The sequence below is a fragment of the Balaenoptera ricei genome, chromosome 4 (assembly GCF_028023285.1).
Source record: "Balaenoptera ricei isolate mBalRic1 chromosome 4, mBalRic1.hap2, whole genome shotgun sequence".
In the NCBI taxonomy this organism is placed as follows: domain Eukaryota; kingdom Metazoa; phylum Chordata; class Mammalia; order Artiodactyla; family Balaenopteridae; genus Balaenoptera; species Balaenoptera ricei.
This window is the reverse complement of record NC_082642.1, coordinates 95722228-95746890: the sequence shown is the minus strand read 5'-3', so window position 1 is coordinate 95746890 and position 24663 is coordinate 95722228. Positions and strand designations below refer to the sequence as shown.

Sequence of the window (24663 nt, the reverse complement as noted above, 5' to 3'; positions counted from 1 at the left end):
CATATAGGTTATTACAGAATATTGAGTAGATTTCCCTGTGCTATACAGTAGATCCTTGTTGGTTAGCTATTTTATATATAATAGTGTGTTAATCCCAAACTCCTAATTTATCCCCGCCGCCACCATCTTTCCCCTTTGGTAACCATAACTTTGTTTTTCAAGTTTGAGTCTGTTTCTGTTTTGTAAAGAAGTTCATTTGTATCATTTTTTTATAGTCCACATATAAGGGATATCATATGATATTTGTATTTGTCTGACTTTCTTCAGTTAGTATGATAATGCCATGTTTCTGAATATGGCATTATTTTTTTATGGCTGAGTGGTATTCCATTGTATATATGTACCACATGTTCTTTATCCATTCCTCTGTCAATGGACATTTAGGTTGCTTCAGTGTCTTCACTGTTGTAAATAGTGTTGCAATGAACATTGGGGTGCATGTATCTTTTTGAATTGTGGTTGTCTCCAGATATATGCCCAGGAGTGGGATTTCTGGGTCATATGGTAGTTCTATTTTTATTTTTTTAAGGAACCTCCATACTGTTCTCCATAGGGGCTGTACCAATTTAAATTCCCACCAACAGTGTAGGAGGGTTCCCTTTTCTCCACACCCTCTCCAGCATTTGTTGTTTGTAGACTTTTTGATGATGGCCATTCTGGCCATTCTGGTGTGAGGTGGTACCTCATTGTAGTTTTGATTTGCATTTCTCTAATAATTAGTGATGTTGAGCATATTTTCATCTACTTTTTGGCCATCCATATGTCTTCTTTGGAGAAATGAGTATTTAGATCTTCTGCCCATTTTTTGATTGGGTTTTTTTTAATATTGAGCTGCATGAGCTGTTTGTATATTTTGGAGATTAATCCCTTGTCAGTTGCTTCGTTTGCAAATATTTTCTCCCATTCTGTGGGTTGTCTTTTTTTTTATGGTTTCCTGTGCTCAAAAAGCAAAAGCTTTTGAGTTTAATTATGTCCCATTTTTTAATGTTTGTTTTTATTTTCATTAATCTAGGATGTGGATCCAAAAAGATATTGCTGTGATTTATGTCAAAGAGTGTTCTGCTTGTTTTCCTCTAGGAGTTTTATAGTATCTGCTCTTACATCCTAGGTCTTTAATCCATTTTGAGTTTATTCTTGTGTATGGTGTTAGAGAATGTTCTAATTTCGTTCTTTTACATGTAGCTGTCCAGTTTTCACAACACCACTTATTGAAGAGACTGTCTTTTCTCCATTGTATATCCTCACCTCCTGTGTCATAGATTAATTTACCATAAGTGCCTGGGTTTATCTCTGGGCTTTCTATCCTGTTCCATTGATCTATATTTCTGGTTTTGTGCCAGTACCATATTGTCTTGATTACTGTAGTTTTGTAGTATAGTCTGAAGTTGGGGAGCCTGATTCCTCCAGCTTTGTTTTTCGTTCTCAGGATTGCTTTGGCTATTCAGGGTCTTTTGTGTTTCCATACAAATTGTAAAATTTTTTGTTCTAATTCTGTGAAAAATGCCATTGGTAATTTGATAGGGATTGCATTGAATCTGTAGATTGCTTTGGGTAGTATAGTCATTTTCACAATATTGATTCTTCCAATCCAAGAACATGGTATAACTCTCCATCTGTTTGTATCATCTTTGATTTTTTTCATCAGTGTTTTATAGTTTTCTGTGTACAGGTCTTTTGCCTCCTTAGGTAGGTTTATTCCTAGGTATTTTATTCTTTTTGTTGCAGTGGTAAATGGGATTGTTTCCTTAATTTCTCTTTCTGATCATTTGTTGTTAGTGTATAGGAATGCAAGAGATTTCTGTGTATTAGTTTTGTATCCTGTAACTTTACCAAATTCATTGATTAGTTCTAGTAGTTTTCTGGTGGCATCTTTAGGATTTTTTAGGTATATTATCATGTCATCTGCAAACAGTGACAGTTTTTTTTTCTTTTCTAATTTGTATTTTTTTTCTCTGATGGCCATGGCTAGGACTTCCAAAACTATGTTGAATAATAGTGGTAAGAGTGGACATCCTTGTCTTTTTCCTGATTTTAGAGGAAATGCTTTCAGTTTTTCACCATTGAGAATGTTTGCTGTGGGTTTGTCATATATGGCCTTTATTATGTTGAGATAGGTTCCCTCTGTGCCCATTTTCTGGAGAGTTTTTATCATAAATGGTGTTGAATTTTGTCAAAAGCTTTTTCTGCATCTACTGAGATGATCATATGGTTTTTATTCTTTAATTTGTTAATATGGTGTATCACACTGATTGATCTGCGTAATATTGAAGAATCCTTGTTTCCCTGGGATAAATCCCACTTGATCATTGTGTATGATCCTTTTAATGTGTTGTTGGATTGTGATTGCTAGTATTTTGTTGAGGATTTTTGCATCTATGTTCATCAGTGATATTGGTCTGTAATTTTATTTTTTGTGTGATATCTTTGTCTGGTTTTGGTATCAGGGTGATGGTGGCCTTGTAGAATAATCTTGGGAGTGTTTCTCCCTCTGCAATTTTTTGGAAGAGTTTGAGAAGGATGGGTGTTAGCTCTTCTCTAAATGTTTGATAGACTTCACCTGTGAAGCCATCTGGTCCTGGACTTTTGTTTCTTGGAAGATTTTTAATTACATTTTCAATTTCTTTACTTATGATTGGTCTGTTTATATTTTCTATTTCTTCCTGGTTCAGTATTGGAAGGTTATACCTTTCTAAGAATCTGTCCATTTCTTCCAGGTTGTCCATTTTATTGCCATATAGTTGCTTCCCTTTCTCTTTTCTGATTTTATTTACTTGGGCCCTTTCTTTTTTTCTTGATGAGTTGCATAAAGGATTTATCAATTTTGTTTATCTTTTCAAAGAAACAGCTCGTAGTTTCATTAATCTTTTCTACTTTTTTAGAAATAGGCTCTATTTTATTTATTTCTTCACGGATCTTTATGATTTCTTTCCTTCTACTAACTTTTGTTTGTTCTTCTTTTTCTAGTTGCTTTAGGTGTAAGGTTAGGTTCTTTATCTGAGACTTTTCTTTCCTGAAGTAGGCCTGTATCACTATAAACTTTCCTCTTAGAGCTGCTTTTGCAGCATCCCAGAGATTTCAGCTCACTGCATTTTTTATTTCATTTGTCTCCATGTATTTTTTAAAAATTTCTTCTTTGATTTCTTCAGTGATCCCTTCAGTGATCCATTGGTTGTTTAGTTGGTTTCTAGTCTCATAGAGCTGTGATCAGAAAAGATGCTTGATAAGATTTCAGTTTTCTTAAATTTACTGAGACTTGTTTTGTGGCCTAGCATGTAATTTACCCTGGAGAATGTTTCATGTGCACTTGCAAAGAATGTGTATTCTGCTGCTTTTGGAATACGTGTTCTATATAAATATCTATTTAGTCCATCTGGTCTAGTGTGACGTTTAGGCCAGTGTTTCCTTATTAATTTTCTGTGTGGATGATCTGTCCATTGATGTAAGTGGGGTGTTAAAGTCCCTAGTACAGTAAGTCCCCTACATACAAAGGAGTTGCATTCCGAGAGCATGTTCGTAAGTCCAATTTGTTCATAAGTCCAACAAAGTTAGCCTAGGTACCCAACTAACACAATCAACTACATAGTACTGTACTGTAATAGATTTATAATACTTTTCACACAAATAATACATAAAAAACACAAAAAATATAGAAAACATTTTTAATCTTACAGTACAGTACTTCAAAAAGTACAGTAGAACAGTACAACAGTTGGCACACAGGGGCATTTTCGCATCTTTGAAAGTTCACAACTTGAAGGTTCACATGTAGGGGACTTACTGTATTGGAAACCTGGATGGAGTCAAAAGAGAGAGTAAAGATTAAAATGTCTGTGGGTTTTCTATAAATATGTAAATTTCTAGATGAAGAGAAAACTATTCTTGCAGAAAATCTGTTTGTATTTTGTTGCAGAGAAATTTCTGAATAATTTCATTCCTCAGTAGGGATTGCCTGTTTTCATTGCCTGTGACAGAGGGACCCATATTATAGGTCTTGCTGTAAAATAAATTAGTAAATTCTTTAACACACACACACACACACAAAGTTCCTAGTATTATGTGCTACTGTTGATTTTCTCCCTTTACATCTGTTAATATATGTTTAAGTGTTCCTGTGTTGGGTGCATATATATTTAGAAATGTTATGTTTTCTTCTTGGATTAATCCCTTGATTATTATGTAATGTCTCCTTCTTTGGCTCTTCTGTCTTTGTTTTAATGTCTATTTTGTCTGATATAAGTATTGCACCCGGGCTTCCTGTTGATTTCTTTTTGCATGTAATAACTTTTTCCATCCTCTCACTTTCAGTCTGTGTATGTCTTTAGATCTCAACTGAGTCTCTTGTAGGCAGTATATATATGGCTCTTATTTTTGTATACATTCAGTCACTGTATGTCTTTTGATCAGAGAATTTAGTCCACTTACATTTAAAGTAATTATGGACAGGTAGGTATTGCCATTTTTTAATTGCCTTGGGGTTGTTTTTTGTAATTCTTTTTTGTTCTTTTCTTCTTTCCTTCTCTTCTCCTGTGATTTGATGATTGTTTTCAGTGTTGTTTGGCTTCCTGTCTCTTTTTTTGTGTGTATCTATTATACATTTTTGGTTTATAGTTACCATCAGGTTTATACATAGATGTATATAGGTCTATCTGTATCTATATATGATTATTTTAAGTGCTTATCTCTTAATTTCTAACACATTTTAACAACTCTGCATTTTTACTCCCCTCCCTTCACAATTATTGTTTTTGTCATCGTATTTTTTTTTATTATTATTTTTTAATGCTATTCTTGTCTGCTTACATTCTTTTTTTAATTTATGTATGTATGTATGTATGTATGGCTGTGTTGGGTCTTCGTTTCTGTGCGAGGGCTTTCTCTAGTTGTGGCAAGCGGGGGCCACTCTTCATCGCAGTGCGCGGGCCTCTCACTATCGCGGCCTCTCGTTGCCGAGCACAGGCTCCAGACGCGCAGGCTCAGTAATTGTGGCTCACGGGCCGAGTTGCTCCGCGGCATGTGGGATCTTCCCAGACCAGGGCTCGAACCTGCATCCCCTGCATTGGCAGGCAGATTCTCAACCACTGCGCCACCAGGGAAGCCCTGTCATCGTATTTTATATCTAGTTTTGTGCATCCCTTAACTGCTTATTGTGGATATAGGTGATTTTACTACTTTTGTCTTTTTTTTTTTTTTTATTTTTTTTATTTTTTTGGTTGTGTTGGGTCTTCGGTTCGTGTGAGGGCTTTCTCTAGTTGCGGCAAGCGGGGGCCACTCTTCATCGCGGTGCGGTGACCGCTCTTCATCGCGGTGCACGGGCCTTTCACCATCGCGGCCCCTCCCGTTGCGGGGCACAGGCTCCAGACGCGCAGGCTCAGTAGTTGTGGCTCACGGGCCCAGCTGCTCCGTGGCATGTGGGATCTTCCCAGACCAGGGCTCGAACCCGTGTCCCCTGCATTAGCAGGCAGACTCTCAACCACTGCACCACCAGGGAAGCCCACTACTTTTGTCTTTTAACCCTCTTACTAGCTTTGTATGTGGTTGATTTACTACCTTGACTATATACTTACCTTTACCAATGAGCTTTTTCTTTTCATAATTTTCATGTTTCTAGTTGTGGTCTTTTCTTTTTCACTTAGAGAAGTCCCTTTAACATTTCTTGCAAAGCTGATTTGGTGGTACTGAACTCTTTTAGCTTTTGCCTGTCTGTAAAACTTTTGATCTCTCCATCAAATCTGAATGAAAGACTTGCCAAGTAGAGCATTCTTGGTTGTAGGTTTTCCCTTTCATCACTTCAGCTCTATCTTGCCACTCTTTTCTGACCTGGAGAGTTTCTGCTGAAAAGTCATCTGATAGCCTTATGGGAGTTCCCTAGTACATAACTTGTTGCTTTTCCCTTGCTACTTTTAATAATATCCCTTTATCATCTTTGATTTTTGCCATTTTAATTACAGAGTGTTTTGGTGTGGTCCTCTTTGGGTTGATCATCTTTGGGACTCTCCGTGCTTGCTAGACTTGCATGTTTGTTTCATTTCACAGGTTAGGGAAGTTTGCAGCTGTTTTGTCTTCATATATGTTCTCCGTCCCTTTCTCTGTCTTCTCCTTCTGGGACCCCTGTAATGTAAATGTTAGTATGGGTGATGTTTTCCCAGAGGTCTCTTTAACTGTCCTCATTTCTTTTTATTCTTTTTTTCTATTCAGCTTGAATGATTTCCACTACTCTGTCTTACAGCTTATGGAACCATTCCTCTGTATTACTTAATCTACTGTTGATTCCTTCTAGTGTATTTTTCATTTCAGTTATTATATTTTCATCTGTTTGGTTCTCTATATTTTCTAACTCTTTGTTAAAAACTTCTAACCTCTCACTCTGTTCATCCATTCTTCTCTAGAGTTCCTTTTTTTGTTGCTGTTCTGCCTTATTTTTTTATTGAAGAATAGTTGATTTACAATGTTGTGTTAATTTCTGCTGTACAGCAAAGTGATTCAGTTGTACATATATATACATTCTCTTTTTATATTCTTTTCCATTATGGTTTATCACAGGATATTGAATATAGTTCCCTATGCTTTACAGTAGGACCTTGTTGTTTATCCATTCCATGTCTGGTGAGTGGGGCCAGATTCTGGGGAGGCTGGCTGAGGGGCCCAAAGTGTCTCAGAGCTGGTATTGGCCTGCTGGTGGGTGGGGCTGGGGCCCAGCAGGTCTGGGGTTGGTGCCAGCCGACTGATGGGTTGAGCCAGGTCCTAAGGTCTCTTGCTGCAGGCCCTGGGGGTCCCAGTTCTAGTGCTTGTGCGCTCTGGTGGAAGGGCCATGTCCATGAGTGGCTGTGGGCTCAGGGTGTTTTAAGGCAACCTGCCCACTGGTAGGTGGGGCTGTGTCCCTGCCCAGCTAGTCGCTTGGCCTGAGGCATTCCAGTACCAGTGCCTACAGGCTGGTGGGTGTGGGCAGTACTGGGTCCTGAGGCTGATGAGCTAGCTAGAGGGAGGTTTACAAAATGGTGCTCACCAGCACCAGTGTCCATGTGGTAGAACAAGCTCCCCAAAATGGTTACCATGAGTGTCTGTGTCCCCAGGGTGAGGTCCAGTTGTCTCCTACCACCCCAGGAAACTTGCCAAGATCCGTGGGTGGTTCTGACCCAGGGTCCTTTCAAATTACTGCTTCTGCCCTGGGTGCCACAGTGTATACGATTTTGTGTGTACCTTTTAAGAGTGGAGTCTCTATTTCCCACAGCCCACAGGGTCTCCTGAAAGAAAGCCCCACTAGCCTTCAAAGCCAAATATTGTGGGTATTCATCTTTCCAGTGCAGGACCCCTGGGCTGTGGAGCCCAATGTGGGGCTCAGACCCCTCACTCCTTGGGGAGAACCTCTGCAATTCTAGTTATTTTCCTGTTTGTAGGTCACCTACCACGGGTACAGCTCTTGAGTATACCACAACTCCACCCATCCTACCCATCTTATTGAGGTTCTTTCTTTATATCTTTAGTTGTAGAGGTCTTTTCTGGTAGGTTCTGGTCTTTCTCATCAGTAGTTTCTCTGTAAATAGTAATTTTGGTGTACCCATGAGAGGAGGTGAGCTCAGAGTCTTCCTAATCCACCAACTCTCATTTTTCTAAAAGTTCATGGAAGGGAATGACCTTGAAGACCTTTATACAGATGAAAATAATAGTAACTACCAAGGTTTAAATGCATACTAAGTAAGTTCCAGACAATGTACTAAGCATTTTTAGAAATACCTTATTTAAATTTCTTACAACAACATCTATAGATGTGTTCTCATATTTCAGTTACAGAAATTAGTGCTTAGAGACATTATACAGTTTGCAGATTGTACCATGGTCTGTGTGGCTCCAAAGTCCCCATTCTTTCGACCATACTGCTCTGAAGTGTTGTAAGTTGCTATGTGATTTACCCTGTATAAACTAGCTGACACCTCAATAGCACAGAATCCACAGTACTGCTTATTATGCTTTACTAGCTGTATGACTAGGCAAATTACCTAATCTCTCTGTGTCTCAGTTGCCGTGTCGGAAAATGGGGATATTAATAATACTCTCTTTTAGGGTTGTGGGTGGCTTAAATGAGTAAGTAAGTATATGCCAACTGCTTAAAACAGTGCCTGGCACAGAGTAAGGACATCATCATCATCATCATCATCATCACAATTACCTCTTTCTTTCCAAGGCAAACGGGATGCTTAATGTACTAAGTCTTGGTAATAAATATTCTTAGAATGTGGAACTAGGACCAACTTTTAAAGCCAGGAGCTCAGAAACTCATCATTCAACAAGTACCCTTCATATTAGGGACTAAGGCTCAAAGAGAAGTATGAAACAAGGTCTTTACCTTTATGTCAGTCATTTACAATCTAGGTAAACAAAATGTAACTCACATGAAGTACTTCAGTGCTCAATAGGTTTGTACAAACTCAAGTGTGGTCATGGTAAATGTGGGCTGACTCAGTCAAAGGAGACTTCCTGGAGGAGCTGGGACTTGGGCTGGGCTTTGCAGAAGGGCAGGATTTAGAGTGCAGGCATTCCAGGTGAGGGAAGCTGCTAAGCAGTAGAATGTAGGCAAACCTGGTGGGGAGGAGCAGGACTGGACTGAGCAGAGAGCGGAACAGGGGGAGCAGCAATAGTAAGATTTGGGTTGAGTTACCCTTGGAATGTATCCTTCCAAAACAGAGAGCAGGTAATTTTTCTTTAATCCAGTCAGGCTTAAGTAAGAGAATATGTGGTTTGCAAAGTAAGTTACCATTTCTGTCACTACTCTCTTGAGAATCTTTGGGAATGATATGTTCCAACTTGCGGAGTAATAAGTCTTCTGTCCCTTTGGCACAGTGAGGAATGCACAGCAGAAGCACATCCTCGCAGCCCATCAGGTCATCCACAGGCACATGGAAGACGTGCTCGAGAAGCATTCTGTTGAGCAACAGCAAGCATCAGACACTGAGCTACTTGAGGGAGAAACTGAAAATGAGCAAAACAGCTAAGGTGAGTTTGCTCTTCCATCTGGAAGTAGAGAGGAGGACAAGCAGCACCATTCAGCTCTGTGCTGTACTCTAACAATCCTAACATGGAAAATGAGGCATTCCCATTTAAACTGGTGCATGTCATGCATCTATTTGACAGGCCTGAAGCAGTTACTGTCTGCTAAGGTTTCCACTACAGATGCAAGAAAAAAGTGTCCTCGTGCTTTCTGTCTGTCTGATTATGGCAGCCCAGATTGAATGGGGGAATACAGGGGGAAAAATTAGTGCATTTCTATGGAATCTGCTATTGAAAGTGTTAGAGAACAGAGTTGATATGACAGCAGTTGGACTCCTGTGACCAGAAAACGGGACTCAAAATTACTTTTATAGGTTCTTTTAGCATATGACTGTATGCCATCACAGATAAAGCTACAAAATGTGTCAGTGTTATTAAAAAAAAAAAAAAGCTTGTTCTTAGGGGGTACCTTGTCTAACTCCACATCGCACTGTTCTAGCTATAAACATGGCATGAGGCACAGCCTGCCCAATTCTAGCCCTGATGCCCTCTGCAGTATCAACCAGGGGCCTGGTCTTAGGTGCAACTAAACATTCATACTCACAAGACTAACATAGGCCATATTTGGTATGATTTGAGTATCACTCTACTCAGAAAGACAGATATAATACAGGACCCACAGCTTCTAGCAGGGCAGCATTAGGTGTTTGTTTCTCTTCCTGTGGGAGCTCTCACTGAATCCACACAGAAGACCACATAGCTATTTCCTTTAGCCCCCAGGTTACAAAGCTCAGGTGCAAGGAAAAGAGACCAGATGCATTGGGTGGGTGCAGGAGCTGCCCTGGTTTACATGCTCCTGGACCAGTATCTCTTGTAATAATTCCATCAGCATAGTTTCCAGGGTCCCCCCCCAATGAATTTGCCCAGTTACAAAAGTCAGCACACTCAGGAAACCTCAAAGTTACAGTTTCCTGTTAGGTATTAATAACTTATTTATAATTCCTCCAAGTCAGATGCTAGTTCCAATCAGGGGTCGTTTTCACCTTAAGTAAGTAGTGTTGCTTAGTAACACAGTTGACACATACCACCTTATCACATTACTGGAAAATAGAGCTAGAGGGTCAGTTCAAAGTAAAATTCTCATGAGAAGGGGAAACGGAGTAAACCTTTTGCCTCTACCTTCTCCCTTAACCCTCCCATGGTAGAGGCACATCATCTGCTATTTTGACCTTGAGGGTGTGCTCTCAGGTTAGGGAAGGCACTAAGGCTTTACGGGGAAATTTGCACCTGGCACTGAGAAGGTTTGGGTGTTGGTAGCTCTACCTCTAACTATATAATCTTATACAAATAATTCGCTTCACTTGAGGTTTACCCATGAACATGTGACCAAGAGACCTTCTGCAGGGAAATCTATTGGGACCTTAAGTCTCAGAGGCACATGGAAGGAAGTTTCAGATGAGGGGGCAGTTAAGAAAGAGAGTAGAGGGAAAACTGATAAAGAATTCTTAAATACCAAACTATGGCTGAAAATTACAGCAGAAAATCCTTTGTTTTTTATTAATAATGAAATAAATAACCTCTGAAATCACTGAAGATATAAGCCATGTATTTACATATAATGTTATATACTATCTATATAACATAAATTCAAGGATCAAAGCATTTTGCCTCTTATTATTGTCAAAAACCAGCCTTAGAAATGCAGTTCCTCTGTCAGGTCCCTTGGGTCTCTCCCTATCATCTGGTTGATGTTGGAGAGTGAGTGAAGGAAGCTGAGAGTATGCACTGGGAAGAGCTCAGGTGCATGGCATTGCTAGCCAATTCTCCATGCAGCTGAAGAATTGAGTGCCTTGGTCCTGAAACAGTGATCTGGACAGCATATCACAGCATTCTCTGGACATATAAACAGACCCAGCTTTCTGGTGGAAGATAGGAGATGATGGGGGCTAACTTAAGGCAATAGTAAAAATTATAACAATGAGCCTAGACACACAGCTGAGACAAGATGGCAGAGTAGAAGGACATGAGTTCACCTCTTCTTATGGAAACACTGAAGTCACAACTAACTGCTGAACAACAATTGACAAAAGAAAGAACACTGGAACTTACCAAAAAAGATACCCTACATCCAAAGACAAAGAAAAAGCCACAATGAGATGGTAGGAGGACCATGATAAAGTCAAATCCCATACATGCCAGGTGGGTGACCCACAAACTGGAAAATAAGTTTACCACACAAGTTCACCTACAGGAATGAAGGTTCTGAGCCCCATGTCAGGCTCCCCAGCCTGGGGGTCTGGCAATGGGAGGAGGAGCCCCCAGAGAATCTGGCTTTGAAGGCCATCATTGGTTTGATCACAGGAATTCCACGGGACTGGGGGAAACAAACTCCACTCTTGGAGGGTGCACACAGCGTCCCGTGTGCACCAGGGAGAAAAGCAGTAACCTCATAAGAGACTGGGTAGTTTTACCTGCTAGTATTGGAGGGTCTCCTGTGGAGGCGGGCACCTGTGGCTCACTGCAGGGACAAAAACACTGGCGGCAATAGTTCTGGGGAGTACTCATTGGCGTGAGCCCTCCTGGAGGCCACCATTTTCTCACCAAGACCTGGCCCCACCCAACAGCCTGTAGGCTCCAGTGCTGGGACACCTCAGGCCAAACAACCAACAGGGCGGGAACACAGCCCCACCCATCAGCAGACAGGCTGCTTAAAGTCTTCCCGAGCACACAGCTGCCTGATAAACACACCCCTTGACATGGCCCTGCCCATCAGAGGGACAAGAGCCAGCTCCACCCACCAGTGGGCAGGAACCAGTCCCTCCCACCAGGAAGCCTACACAAGCCTCTTAGCCTCATCCACCAGGGGGCAGGCAGCAGAAGCAAGAAGAACTACAACCCTGCAGCCTGCAGAACAGAAACCGCAATTACAGAAAGTTAGACAAAATGAGACAGTAGAGGAATATGTCCCAGATGAAGGAACAAGATAAAACTCCAGAAGAACAACTAAGTGAAGGGGAGATAGACAGTCTACCTGAAAAAGAATTCAGAGTAATGATAGTAAAGATGATCCAAGATCTCAGAAAAAGAATGGAGGCACAGATTGAGAAGATACAAGAAGTGTTTAACAAAGAGCTAGAAGCTTTAAAGAACAAACAGAGATGAACAATACAATAACTGAAATGAAAGATACATGAGAAGGAATCAATAACAGAATAACTGAGGCAGAAGAACAGATAAGTGAGCTGGAAGAAAGAATGGTGGAAATCACTGCTGTGGAACAGAATAAAGAAAAAAGAATGAGAAGAAATGAGGACAGTATAAGAGACCTCTGGGACAACATTAAACATACCAACATACTTGCTTTATAGGGGTCCCAGAAGGAGAAGAGAGAGAAAGGACCTGAGAAAACATTTGAAGAGATAATAGCTGAAAACTTCCCTAACATGGGAAAGGAAACAGTCACCCAAGTCCAGGAAGTGCAGGGAGTCCCAGGCAAAATAAACCCAAGAAGGGATACACCAAGATACACAGTGATGAAATTGACCAAAATTAAAGACAAAGAAAAAATCTTAAAAGCAACAAACAACATACAAGGAAATTCCCATAAGGTTATCAGCTGATTTCTCAGCAGAAACTCTGCAGGCCAGAGGGGAGTCGCATGATATATTTGAAGTGATGAAAAGGAAGAACCAATAACCAAGAATAAGCTACCCAGCAAGGCTCTCAGATTTGACAGAGAAATCAAAAGCTCTACAGACAAGCAAAAGCTAAGAGAATTCAGTACCACCAGACCAGCGTTGCAACAAATGCTGAAGGAAATTTTCTAGGTGGAAAAGAAAAGGCCACAATTAGAAACAAGAAAATTATGAATGGAAAAACTCACCGGTAAAGGCAAACATATGGTAAAGGTAGGAAATCATCTACACACAAATAGGATATCAAAACCAGCAATCGTGAGAAAAGGAGAGCACAAATGCAGGCTATTGGAAATGCATTTGAAATTAAAAGACCAGCAACTCAAAACAATTTTGTTTATATATAGACAGCTGTATCAAAACATCATGGGAACGGCAAACCAAAAATCTACAATAGATAAACACACAAAAAAGAAAAGAAATCCAAACACAACACTAAAGTCAGTCATCAAATCACAAGAGAAGGGAACAAAAGAGGAAGGGAAGAAAAAAGACCTACAAAAACAAATCCAAAACAATTAACAAAATGGCAATAAGAAAATACATATCAATATTTACCTTAAAAATAAATGGATTATATGCCACAACCAAAAGACACAGGCTGGCTGAATGGATACAAAAACAAGACTCATATATATGCTGTCTACAAAAGACCCATTTCAGATATAGGGACACATACAGACTGAAAGTAAGGGAATGGAAAAAGGAATTCCATGTAAATGGAAATCAAAAGAAAGCTGGAGTAGCAATATTCATATCAAACAAAACAGACTTTAAAATAAAGACTATTACAAGAGACAAAGAAGGACACTACATAATGATCAAGGGATTAATCCAAGAAGAAGATACAACAATTGTAAATATGTATGGACCCAACATAGGTGGACCTCAATATATAAGGCAAATAGTAACAGCCATTAAAGGAGAAATCCCCCACATAATAATAGTGGGGGACTTTAAAACCCCCCTTTCATCAATGCACAGATCATCCAGAAAGAAAATCAATAAGGAACCACAGGCCTTAAATGACACATTAGACCAGGTGGACTTAATTGATATTTATAGAGCATGCCATTCAAAAGCAGCAGAATACACATTCTTCTCAAGGGCACATTCTTCTCCAGGACTGATCACATGCTGGGCCACAAAGTGAGCCTCAGTAAATTTAAGAAAACTTAAATCATATCAAGCATCTTTTCTGACCACAACACTATGGGATTAGAAATCAACTACAAGAAAAAAAACTATAAAAACAAACACATGGAGGCTAAACAGTATGCAATAAAACAACCAATGGATCACTGAAGAAATCAGAGGAAATAAAAAATACCTAGAGACAAATGAAAACAAAAGCACAACAACCCAAAACCTATGAAACACTTCAATCCAGAGAGGGCAGCTTTTTTTACAGCACAGATGGAGGACGTCTCCCAGGAGAGTAAAATATCAGTCTCCCTCTCTGGAATGGAATTTACTCTCTTGTACTCCACAGCAAAGATGTTTCTCTTTTTCTTTCTCCCTCTCCCTCTCTCTCTCTCTCTCTCTCTCTCTCTCTCTCTCTCTCTCTCTCTCTCTCTCTCATATGGACAGGAATCCAGCAGCCCTATATAATGTCTGTCTTTCCCACCATGGGGTTCCTTATCCATACTGTACCCCAAAACATGTGCATGTGCCATCTAGCCCTCACCAAATCACCGTTGTGAGAACTGATACTCAAGAAACTGACACACACTATTGCTATAGTTGATGCTATTTCTGTGAGTAGTAAGTGGTCCTTGTCTCTGACTCAAAGAATCTTCTGTACACACACATGTATGCACATACATTAAAAAAAAAAAACCTATGGGATGCAGCAAAAGCAGTTCTAAGAGGGAATTTTATAGCAATACAATCATACCTCAAGAAACAAGAAAAATCTCAAATAAACAACCTAACATACACCTAAAGCAACTAGAGAAAGAAGAACAAACAAAACCCAAAGTTAGTAGAAAGAACGAAATCATAAAGATCAGAGCAGAAATAAACGAAATAGAAATGAAGAAAACAATAGAAAAGATCAATGAAACTAAAAGCTGGTTCTTTGAAAAGATAAACAAAATTGATAAACCTTTAACCAGACTCATCAAGAAAAAGAGAGAGAGGGCTCAAATCAATAAAATTAGAAATGAAAAAGGAGAAGTTACAATGGACACCAGAGAAATACACAGGAACATAAGCGACTACTACAGGCAACTATATGCCAATAAAATGGACAACCTAGTAGAAATGGATGAATTATTAGAAAGATACAATCTCTCAAGACTAAACCAAGAAGAAATAGAAAATATGAACAGGCCAATCACAAGTACTGAAATTGAAACTGTGATTTAAAAACTTGCAACAAACAAAAGTCCAGGACTAGATGGCAGGTCACAGGTGAATTCTATCAAACATTTAGAGAAGAGCTAACACCTATCCTTCTCAAACTCTTCCAAAATACAGCAGAGGGAGGAACACTCCCAAACGCATTCTATGAGGCCAACATCAACCTGATAGCAAAACCAAACAAAGATAACACCAAAAAAAAAAAAAAAACAGAAAGAAAGAAAGAAAATTTACAGGCCAATATCACAGATGAACATAGATAAAAAAATCCTCAACAAAGTACTAGCAGACAGAATCCAACACATTAAAAGGATCATACACCATGATCAAGTGGTATTTATCCAGGGATCAAGGATTCTTTAATATTTGCAAATTAATCAATGTGATACACCATATTAAGAAACGGAAGAGGAGGAGAAGAAGATGGCGGAAGAGTAAGATGCGGAGATCACCTTCCTTCCCACAGATACAGTAGAAATACATCTACACGTGGAACTGCTCCTACAGAACACCCACTGAACACTGGCAGAAAACGTCAGACCGCCCCAAAGGCAAGAAACTCCCCACGTACTTGGGTAGGGCAAAAGAAAAAAGAAATAACAGAGACAAAAGAATAGGGACGGGACCTGCACCAGTGGGAGGGAGCTGTGAAGGAGGAAAGGTTTCCATGCACTAGGAAGCCCCTTCACGGGCAGAGACTGCGGGTGGCGGAGGGGGGAAGCTTCGGAGCCAAGGAGGAGAGCACAGCCACAGGGGTGTGGAGGGCAAAGCGGAGAGACTCCCGCACAGAGGCTCGGCGCCGGGCAGCACTCACCAGCCCGAGAGGCTTGTCTGCTCCCCCGCCGGGGCGGGCGGGGGCTGGGAACTGAGGCTCGGGTTTCAGTCGGATCCCAGGGAGAGGACTGGGGTTGGCGGCGTGAACACAGCCTGAAGGGGTTAATGCACCACAGCTACCCGGGAGGGAGTCCGGGAAAAAGTCTGCAGCTGCCGAAGAGGCAAGAGACTTTTTCTTCCCTCTTTGTTTCCTGGTGTGCGAGGAGAGGGAAGTCAGAGTGCCGCCTAAACGAACTCCAGAGACGGGCACGAGCCGCGGCTATCAGCGCGGAACCCACAGCAACAGGGGCGCAGAGGGAAAAGCAGAGAGATTTCTGCACAGAGGAGCGGTGCCGAGCAGCACTCACCAGCCCGAGAGGCTTGTCTGCTCACCCACCTGGGCAGGCGGGGGCTGGGAGCTGAGGCTCGGGCTTCAGTCGGATCCCAGGGAGAGGACTGGGGTTGGCGGCATGAACACAGCCTGAAGGGGCTAGTGCGCCACAGCTAGCCAGGAGGGAGTCCGGGAAAAAGTCTGCAGCTGCCGAAGAGGCAAGAGACTTTTTCTTGCCTCTTTGTTTCGCGGCGCACAAGGAGAGGGGATTCAGAGCGCTGCCTAAACGAACTCCAGAGATGGGCGCGAGCCACGGCAATCAGTGCGGACCCCAGAGACGGGCATGAGACACTAAGGCTGCTGCTGCTGCCAGCAAGAAGCCTGTGTGCAAGCACAGGTCACTCTCCACACCACCCCTCCCGGGAGCCGGTGCAGCCCGCCACGGCTAGGCTCCCGTGATCCGGGGACAACTTCCCCGGGAGAACACACGGCGCGCCTCGGGCTGGTGCAACGTCACGCCGGCCTCTGCCGCCGCAGGCTCGCCCCGCATCCGTATCCCTCCCTCCCCGCGGCCTGAGTGAGCCAGAGCCCCCGAAGCAGCTGCTCCTTTAACCCCATTCTGTCTGGGCGGGGAACAGACGCCCTCAGGCGACCTACACGCAGAGGCGGGTCCAAATCCAAAGCTGAACCCCGGGAGCTGTGCGAACAAAGAAGAGAAAGGGAAATCTCTCCCAGCAGCCTCAGAAGCAGCGGATTAAAACTCCACAAACAACTTGATGTGCCTGCATCTGTTGAATACCTGAATAGACAACGAATCATCCCAAATTCAGGAGATGGACTTTGGGAGCAGGATATATTAATTTTCCCCCTTTTCCTTTTTTTGTGAGTGTATATGTATATGCTTCTGGGTGACAATTTGTCTGTATAGCTTTGCTTTATAATAGCTTTACTTTACTTCACTGTATTTTATCCTCTTTCTTTCTTTCTTTCTATTTTTTCTCCCTTTTATTCTGAGCCATGTGGATGAAAGGCTCTTGGTGCTCCAGCCAGGCATCAGGGCTGTGCCTCTGAGGTGGGAGAGCCAACTTCAGGACACTGGTCCACAAGAGACCTCCCAGCTCCACGTAATACCAAATGGCGAAAATCTCTCAGAGATCTCCATCTCAACATCAAGGCCCAGCTTCACTCAACGACCAGCAAGCTACAGTGCTGGACACCCTATGCCAAACAACTAGCAAGACAGGAACACAGCCCCATCCATTAGCAGAGAGGCTGCCTAAAATCATAATAAGGCCACAGACACCCCAAAATACACCACCAGACGTGGACATGCCCACCAGAAAGACAAGATCCAGTCTCATCCACCAGAACACAGGCACTAGTTCCCTCCACCAGAAAGCCTACACAACCCACTGAACCAACCTTAGCCACTGGGGACAGATACCAAAAACAACGGGAACTACGAACCTGCAGCCTCTGAAAAGGAGACCCCAAACACAGTAAGATAAGCAAAATGAGACGACAGAAAAACACACAGCAGATGAAGGAGCAGGGTCAAAATACACCAGACCTAACAAATGAAGAGGAAATAGGTAGTCTACCTGAAAAAGAATTCAGAATAATGATAGTAAGGATGATCCAAAATCTTGGAAATAGAATAGACAAAATGTAAGAAACATTTAACAAGGATGTAGAAGAACTAAAGAGGAACCAAGCAATGATGAAAAACACAATAAATGAAATTAAAAATACTCTAGATGGGATCAATAGCAGAATAACTGAGGCAGAAGAACGGGTAAGTGACCTGGAAGATAAAATAGTGGAAATAACTACTGCAGAGCAGAATAAAGAAAAAAGAATGAAAATAACTGAGGACAGTCTCAGAGACCTCTGGGACAACATTAAACGTACCAACATTCGAATTATAGGGGTCCCAGAAGAAGAAGAGAAAAAGAAAGGGACTGAGAAAATATTTGAAGAGATTATAGTTGAAAACTTCCCTAATATGGGAAAGGAAATAGTTAATCAAGTCCTGAAAGCACAGAGAGTCCCATACAGGATAAATCCAAGGAGAAACACACCAAGACACATATTAATCAAACTGTCAAAAATTAAATATAAAGAAAACATATTAAAAGCAGCAAGGGAAAAACAACAAATAACACACAAGGGAATCCCCATAAGGTTAACATCTGATCTTTCAGCAGAAACTCTGCAAGCCAGAAGGGAGTGGCAGGATATACTTAAAGTGATGAAGGAGAAAAACCTACAACCAAGATTAATCTACCCAGCAAGGATCTCATTCAGATTTGATGGAGAAATTAAAACCTTTACAGACAAGCAAAAGCTGAGAGAGTTCAGCACCACCAAACCAGCTTTACAACAAATGCTAAAGGAACTTCTCTAGGCAAGAAACACAAGAGAAGGAAAAGACCTACAATAACAAACCCAAAACATTTAAGAAAATGGGAATAGGAACATACATATCGATAATTACCTTAAATGTAAATGGATTAAATGCTCCCACCAAAAGACACAGACTGGCTGAATGGATACAAAAACAAGACCCATATATATGCTGTCTCACAAGAGACCCACTTCAGACCTAGAGACACATACAGACTGAAAGTGAGGGGATGGAAAAAGATATTCCATGCAAATGTAAATCAAAAGAAAGCTGGAGTAGCAATTCTCATATCAGACAAAATAGACTTTAAAATAAAGACTATTACAAGAGACAAAGAAGGACACTATATAATGATCAAGGGATCAATCCAAGAGGAAGGTATAACAATTGTAAATATCTATGCACCCAACATAGGAGCACCTCAATACATAAGGCAAATACTAACAGCCATAAAAGGGGAAATCGACAGCAACACAATCATAGTAGGGGGCTATAACACCCCACTTTCACCAATGGACAGATCATCCAAAATGAAAATAAATAAGGAAACACAAGCTTTAAATGATACATTAATAAACAAGATGGACTTAATTGATATTTATAGGACATTCCACCCAAAAACAACAGAATACACATTTTTCTCAAGTGCTCATGGAACATTCTCCAGGATAGATCATATCTTGGGTCACAAATCAAGCCTTGGTAAATTTAAGAAAATTGAAATCGTATCAAGTATCTTTTCCGACCACAAGGCTATGAGACTAGATATCAATTACAGGAAAAGATCTGTAAAAAAATACAAACACATGGAGGCTAAAAAATACACTACTGAATAACGAAGTGATGACTGAAGAAATCAAAGGGGAAATCAAAAAATACCTAGAAACAAATGACAATGGAGACACGACGACCCAAAACCTATGGGACGCAGCAAAAGCAGTGCTAAGAGGGAAGTTTATAGCAATACAAGCCTGCATCAAGAAACAGGAAACATCTCGAATAAACAACCTAACCTTGCACCTGAAGCAATTAGAGAAAGAAGAACAAAAAAACCCCAAAGCTAGCAGAAGGAAAGAAATCATAAAGATCAGATCAGAAATAAATGAAAAAGAAATGAAGGAAACAATAGCAAAAATCAATGAAACTAAAAGCTGGTTCTTTGAGAAGATAAACAAAATTGATAAACCATTAGCCAGACTCATCAAGAGAAAAAGGGAGAAGACTCAAATCAATAGAATTAGAAATGAAAAAGGAGAAGTAACCACTGACACTGCAGAAATACAAACGATCATGAGAGATTACTACAAGCAACTCTATGCCAATAAAATGGACAACCTGGAAGAAATGGACAGATTCTTAGAAATGCACAACCTGCCAAGACTGAACCAGGAAGAAATAGAAAATATGATCAGACCAATCACAAGCACTGAAATTGAAACTGTGATTAAAAATCTTCCAACAAACAAAAGCCCAGGATCAGATGGCTTCACAGGCGAATTCTATCAAACATTTAGAGAAGAGCTAACACCTGTCCTTCTCAAACTCTTCCAAAAAATTGCAGAGGAAGGAACACTCCCCAACTCATTCTAGAAGGCCACCATCACCCTGATACCAAAACCAGACAAAGATGTCACAAAGAAAGAAAACTACAGGCCAATATCACTGATGAACATAGATGCTAAAATCCTCAACAAAATACTAGCAAACAGAATCCAACAGCACATTAAAAGGATTATACACCATGATCAAGTGGGGTTTATTCCAGGAATGCAAGGATTCTTCAATATACGCAAATCAATCAACGTGATACATCATATTAACAAATTGAAGGAGAAAAACCATATGATCATCTCAATAGATGCAGAGAAAGCTTTCGACAAAATTCAACACCCATTTATGATAAAAGCCCTGCAGAAAGTAGGCATAGAGGGAACTTTCCTCAACATAATAAAGGCCATATATGACAAACCCACAGCCAACATTGTCCTCAATGGTGAAAAACTGAAACCATTTCCACTAAGATCAGGAACAAGACAAGGTTGCCCACTCTCACCACTATTGTTCAACATAGTTTTGGAAGTGTTAGCCACAGCAATCAGAGAAGATAAAGAAATAAAAAGAATCCAAATCGGAAAAGAAGAAGTAAAGCTGTCACTGTTTGCAGATGACATGATACTATACATAGAGAATCCTAAAGATGCTACCAGAAAACTCCTAGAGCTAATCAATGAATTTGGTTAAGTAGCAGGATACAAAATTAATGCACAGAAATCTCTTGCATTTCTATACACTAATGATGAAAAATCTGAAAGTGAAATTAAGAAAACACTCCCGTTTACCATTGCAACAAAAAGAATAAAATATCTAGGAATAAACCTACCTAAGGAGACAAAAGACCTGTATGCAGAAAATTATAAGACACTGATGAAAGAAATTAAAGATGATACAAATAGATGGAGAGATATACTGTGTTCTTGGATTAGAAGAATCAACATTGTGAAAATGACTCTACTACCCAAAGCAATCTACAGATTCAATGCAATCCCTATCAAACTACCACTGGCATTTTTCACAGAACTAGAACAAAAAATTTCACAATTTGTATGGAAACACAAAAGACCCCAAATAGCCAAAGCAATCTTGAGAACGAAAAATGGAGCTGGAGGAATCAGGCTCCCTGATTTCAGACTATATTACAAAGCTACAGTAATCAAGACAGTTAGGTACTGGCACAAAAACAGAAATATAGATCAATGGAACAGGATAGAAAGCACAGAGATAAACCCACGCACATATGGTCACCTCATCTTTGATAAAGGAGGCAAGCATATAGAGTGGAGAACAGACAGCCTCTTCAATAAGTGGTGCTGGGAAAATTGGACAGATACATGTAAAAGTATGAAATTAGAACACTCCCTGACACCATACACAAAAATAAACTCAAAATGGATTAAAGACCTAAGTGTAAGGCCAGACACTATCAGACTCTTAGAGGAAAACATAGGCAGAACACTATATGACATACATCACAGCAAGATTCTTTTTGACCCAGCTCCTAGAGAAATGGAAATAAAAACACAAATAAACAAATGGGACCTAATGAAATTTAAAAGATTTTGCACAGCAAAGGAAACCATAAACAAGACCAAAAGGCAACCCTGAGAATGGGAGAAAATATTTGCAAATGAAGCAACTGACAAAGGATTAATCTCCAAGATTCACAAGCAGCTCATGCAGCTCAATAACAAAAAAACGAACAACCCAATCCAAAAATGGGCAGAAGACCTAAATAGACATTTCTCCAAAGAAGATATACAGATTGCCAACAGACACATGAAAGAATGCTCAACATCATTAATCATTAGAGAAATGCAAATCAAAACTACAATGAGATATCATCTCACACCAGTCAGAATGGCCATCATCAAAAAATCCAGAAACAATAAATGCTGGAGAGGGTGTGGAGGAAAGGGAACACTCTTGCACTGTTGGTGGGAATGTAAATTGATACAGCCACTATGGAGAACAGTATGGAGGTTCCTTAAAAAACTACAAATAGAACTACCATACGACCCAGCAATCCCACTACTGGGCATATACCCTGAGAAAACCATAGTTCAAAAAGAGTCATGTACCAAAATGTTCATTGCAGCTCTATTTACAATAGCCAGGACATGGAAGCAACCTAAGTGTCCATCATCGGATGAATGGATAAAGAAGATGTGGCACATATATACAATGGAATATTACTCAGCCATAAAAAGAAATGAAATGGAGGTATTTGTAATGAGGTGGATGGAGTTAGAGTCTGTCATACAGAGTGAAGTAAGTCAGAAAGAGAAAAACAAATACAATAATGCTAACACATATATATGGAATCTAAGGGAAAAAAAAAAGGCCATGAAGAACCTAGTGGCAAGACGGGAATAAAGACACAGACCTACTAGAGAATGGACTTGAGGATATGGGGAGGGGGAGGGATGAGATGTGACAGGGTGAGAGAGTGTCATGGACATATATACACTACCAAATGTAAAATAGCTAGCTAGTGGGAAGCAGCCGCATAGCACAGGGAGAACAGCTCGGTGCTTTGTGACCACCTAGAGGGGTGGGATGGGGAGGGTGGGAGGGAGGGAGATGCAAGAGGGAAGAGATATGGGAACATATGTATACGTATAACTGATTCACTTTGTTATAAAGCAGAAACTAACACACCACTGTAAAGCAATTATACTTCAATAAAGATGTTTAGAAAAAAAACAAGAAACGGAAGAATAAAAACCATATGATCGTCTCAGTAGATGCAGAAAAAGCTTTTGACAAACTTCAACACCCATTTATGATAAAAACTCCCTAGAAAGTGAGCATAGAGGAACCTACCTCAACAGAATAAAGGCCATGTAAGACAAACCTACAGGTAACATCATACTCACAATTGAAAAGCTGAAAGCATTTTCTTTAAGATCAGGAACAAGACAAGGATGTTCACCCTCACCACTATTATCCAACATAGTTTTGGAAGTCCTAGCCACGGCAATCAGAGAAGAAAAAGAAATAACGGGAATCCAAATTGGAGAAGTAAAACTGTCACTCTTTGCAGATGACATGATACTATACATAGAAACTCTTTTTAAGATGCTACCAAAAGGGACTTCCCTGGTGGTGCAGTGCTTAAGAATCTGCCTGCCAATGCAGGGGACATGGGTTTGATCCTTGGTCCAGGAAGATCCCACATGCCACAGAGCAACTAAGCCCATGCGCCACAACTACTGAGCCTGCACTCTAGAGCCCGTGAGCCACAACTACTAAGCCCATGTGCCACAACTACTAAAGCCCACATGCCTAGAGCCCGTGCTCTGCAACAAGAGAAGCCACGGTGATGAGAAGCCCACACACCACAATGAAGAGTAGGCCCCACTCGCTGCAACTAGAGAAAGCCTGTGCACAGCAATGAAGACCCAACACAGCCAAAAATAAATAAATTTATATATATATAAAAAAAGATGCTACCAGAAAACTACCAGAGCTCATCAGTTAATTTGGTAAAGTTGCAGGATACAAAATACACAGAAACCTGTTGCATTTCTATACATTAATAACAAAAGATCAGAAAGAGAAATTAAAGAAACGGTCCCACTTACCATCGCATCAAAAAGAGTAAAATACCTAGGAATAAACCTACCTAAGGAGACAAAAGACCTGTACTCTGAAAATTATAAGATGCTGATGAAAGAAATCGAAGATGACACAAAAACAGATGCAAAGTTATACCATGTTCTTGGATTAGAAGAATCAGTATTGTCAAAATAACTATACTACCCAAGGCAATCTACAGATTCAACACAATCCCCATCAAATTACCAATGGCATTTTTCACAGAACTAGAATAAAACATTTTAAAATTTGCATGTTAACACAAAAGACCCTGAATAGCCAAAGCAATCCTGAGAAAGAAAAACGGAGCTGGAGGAATCAGGCTCCCAAACTTCAGACTATACTACAAAGCTACAGTCATCAAGATAGTATGGTACTGGCACAAAAACAGAAATATAAATCAATGGAACAGGATAGAAAGCCCAGAAATAAATGCACCTATGGTCAATTAATCTACAATAAGGGAGGCAAGAGTTTACAATAGAAAAAAGACAGCCTCTTCAATAAGTGGTGCTGGGAAAACTGGACTGCATGTAAAAAAATGAAATTAGAATACTCGCTAACACCATACACAAAAATAAACTCAAAATGTATTAAAGACCTAAATGTAAGACCAGATACTATAAAACTCTTAGAGGAAAACATAGGCAGAACACTCTGACATAAATCGCAGCAATACCTTTTTCAACCCATCTCCAGAGTAATGGAAATAAAAACAAAAATAAACAAATGGGACCTAATTCAACTCAAAGGCTTTTGCACAGGAAAAGAAACCATAAACAAAGTGAAAATACAACCCACAGACTGGGGGAAAATATTTGCAAATGATGCGACCGACAAGGGATTAGTTTCCAAAATTTACAAACAGCTCATGCAGCTCAATATCAAAAAAACAAACAACCCAATCAAAAAATGGG

The 24663-nt window shown here is 40.4% G+C and overlaps 1 protein-coding gene and 1 non-coding gene across 10 annotated transcripts in view; both read left to right on the top strand.

Annotated features, from left to right (window-relative positions):
* Positions 1-24663, top strand: part of CFAP91 (cilia and flagella associated protein 91) — a 130567-nt gene that overhangs the window by 92758 nt on the left and 13146 nt on the right. For all 9 annotated transcript variants that reach the window (XR_009502929.1, XR_009502927.1, XR_009502928.1 and 6 more), the window contains one exon: positions 8836-8988. Coding sequence is in view for 5 of the 9 variants with exons in the window: in XM_059921041.1 (XP_059777024.1) it covers positions 8836-8987 (152 nt within the window). In the remaining 4 variants the exon portion in view is untranslated. The remainder of the gene's footprint in view (positions 1-8835; positions 8989-24663) is intronic.
* LOC132365615 (small nucleolar RNA SNORA31) lies at positions 9110-9240 on the top strand. The gene has a single exon (XR_009503143.1). It is a non-coding gene; the product is annotated as a small nucleolar RNA SNORA31 (small nucleolar RNA).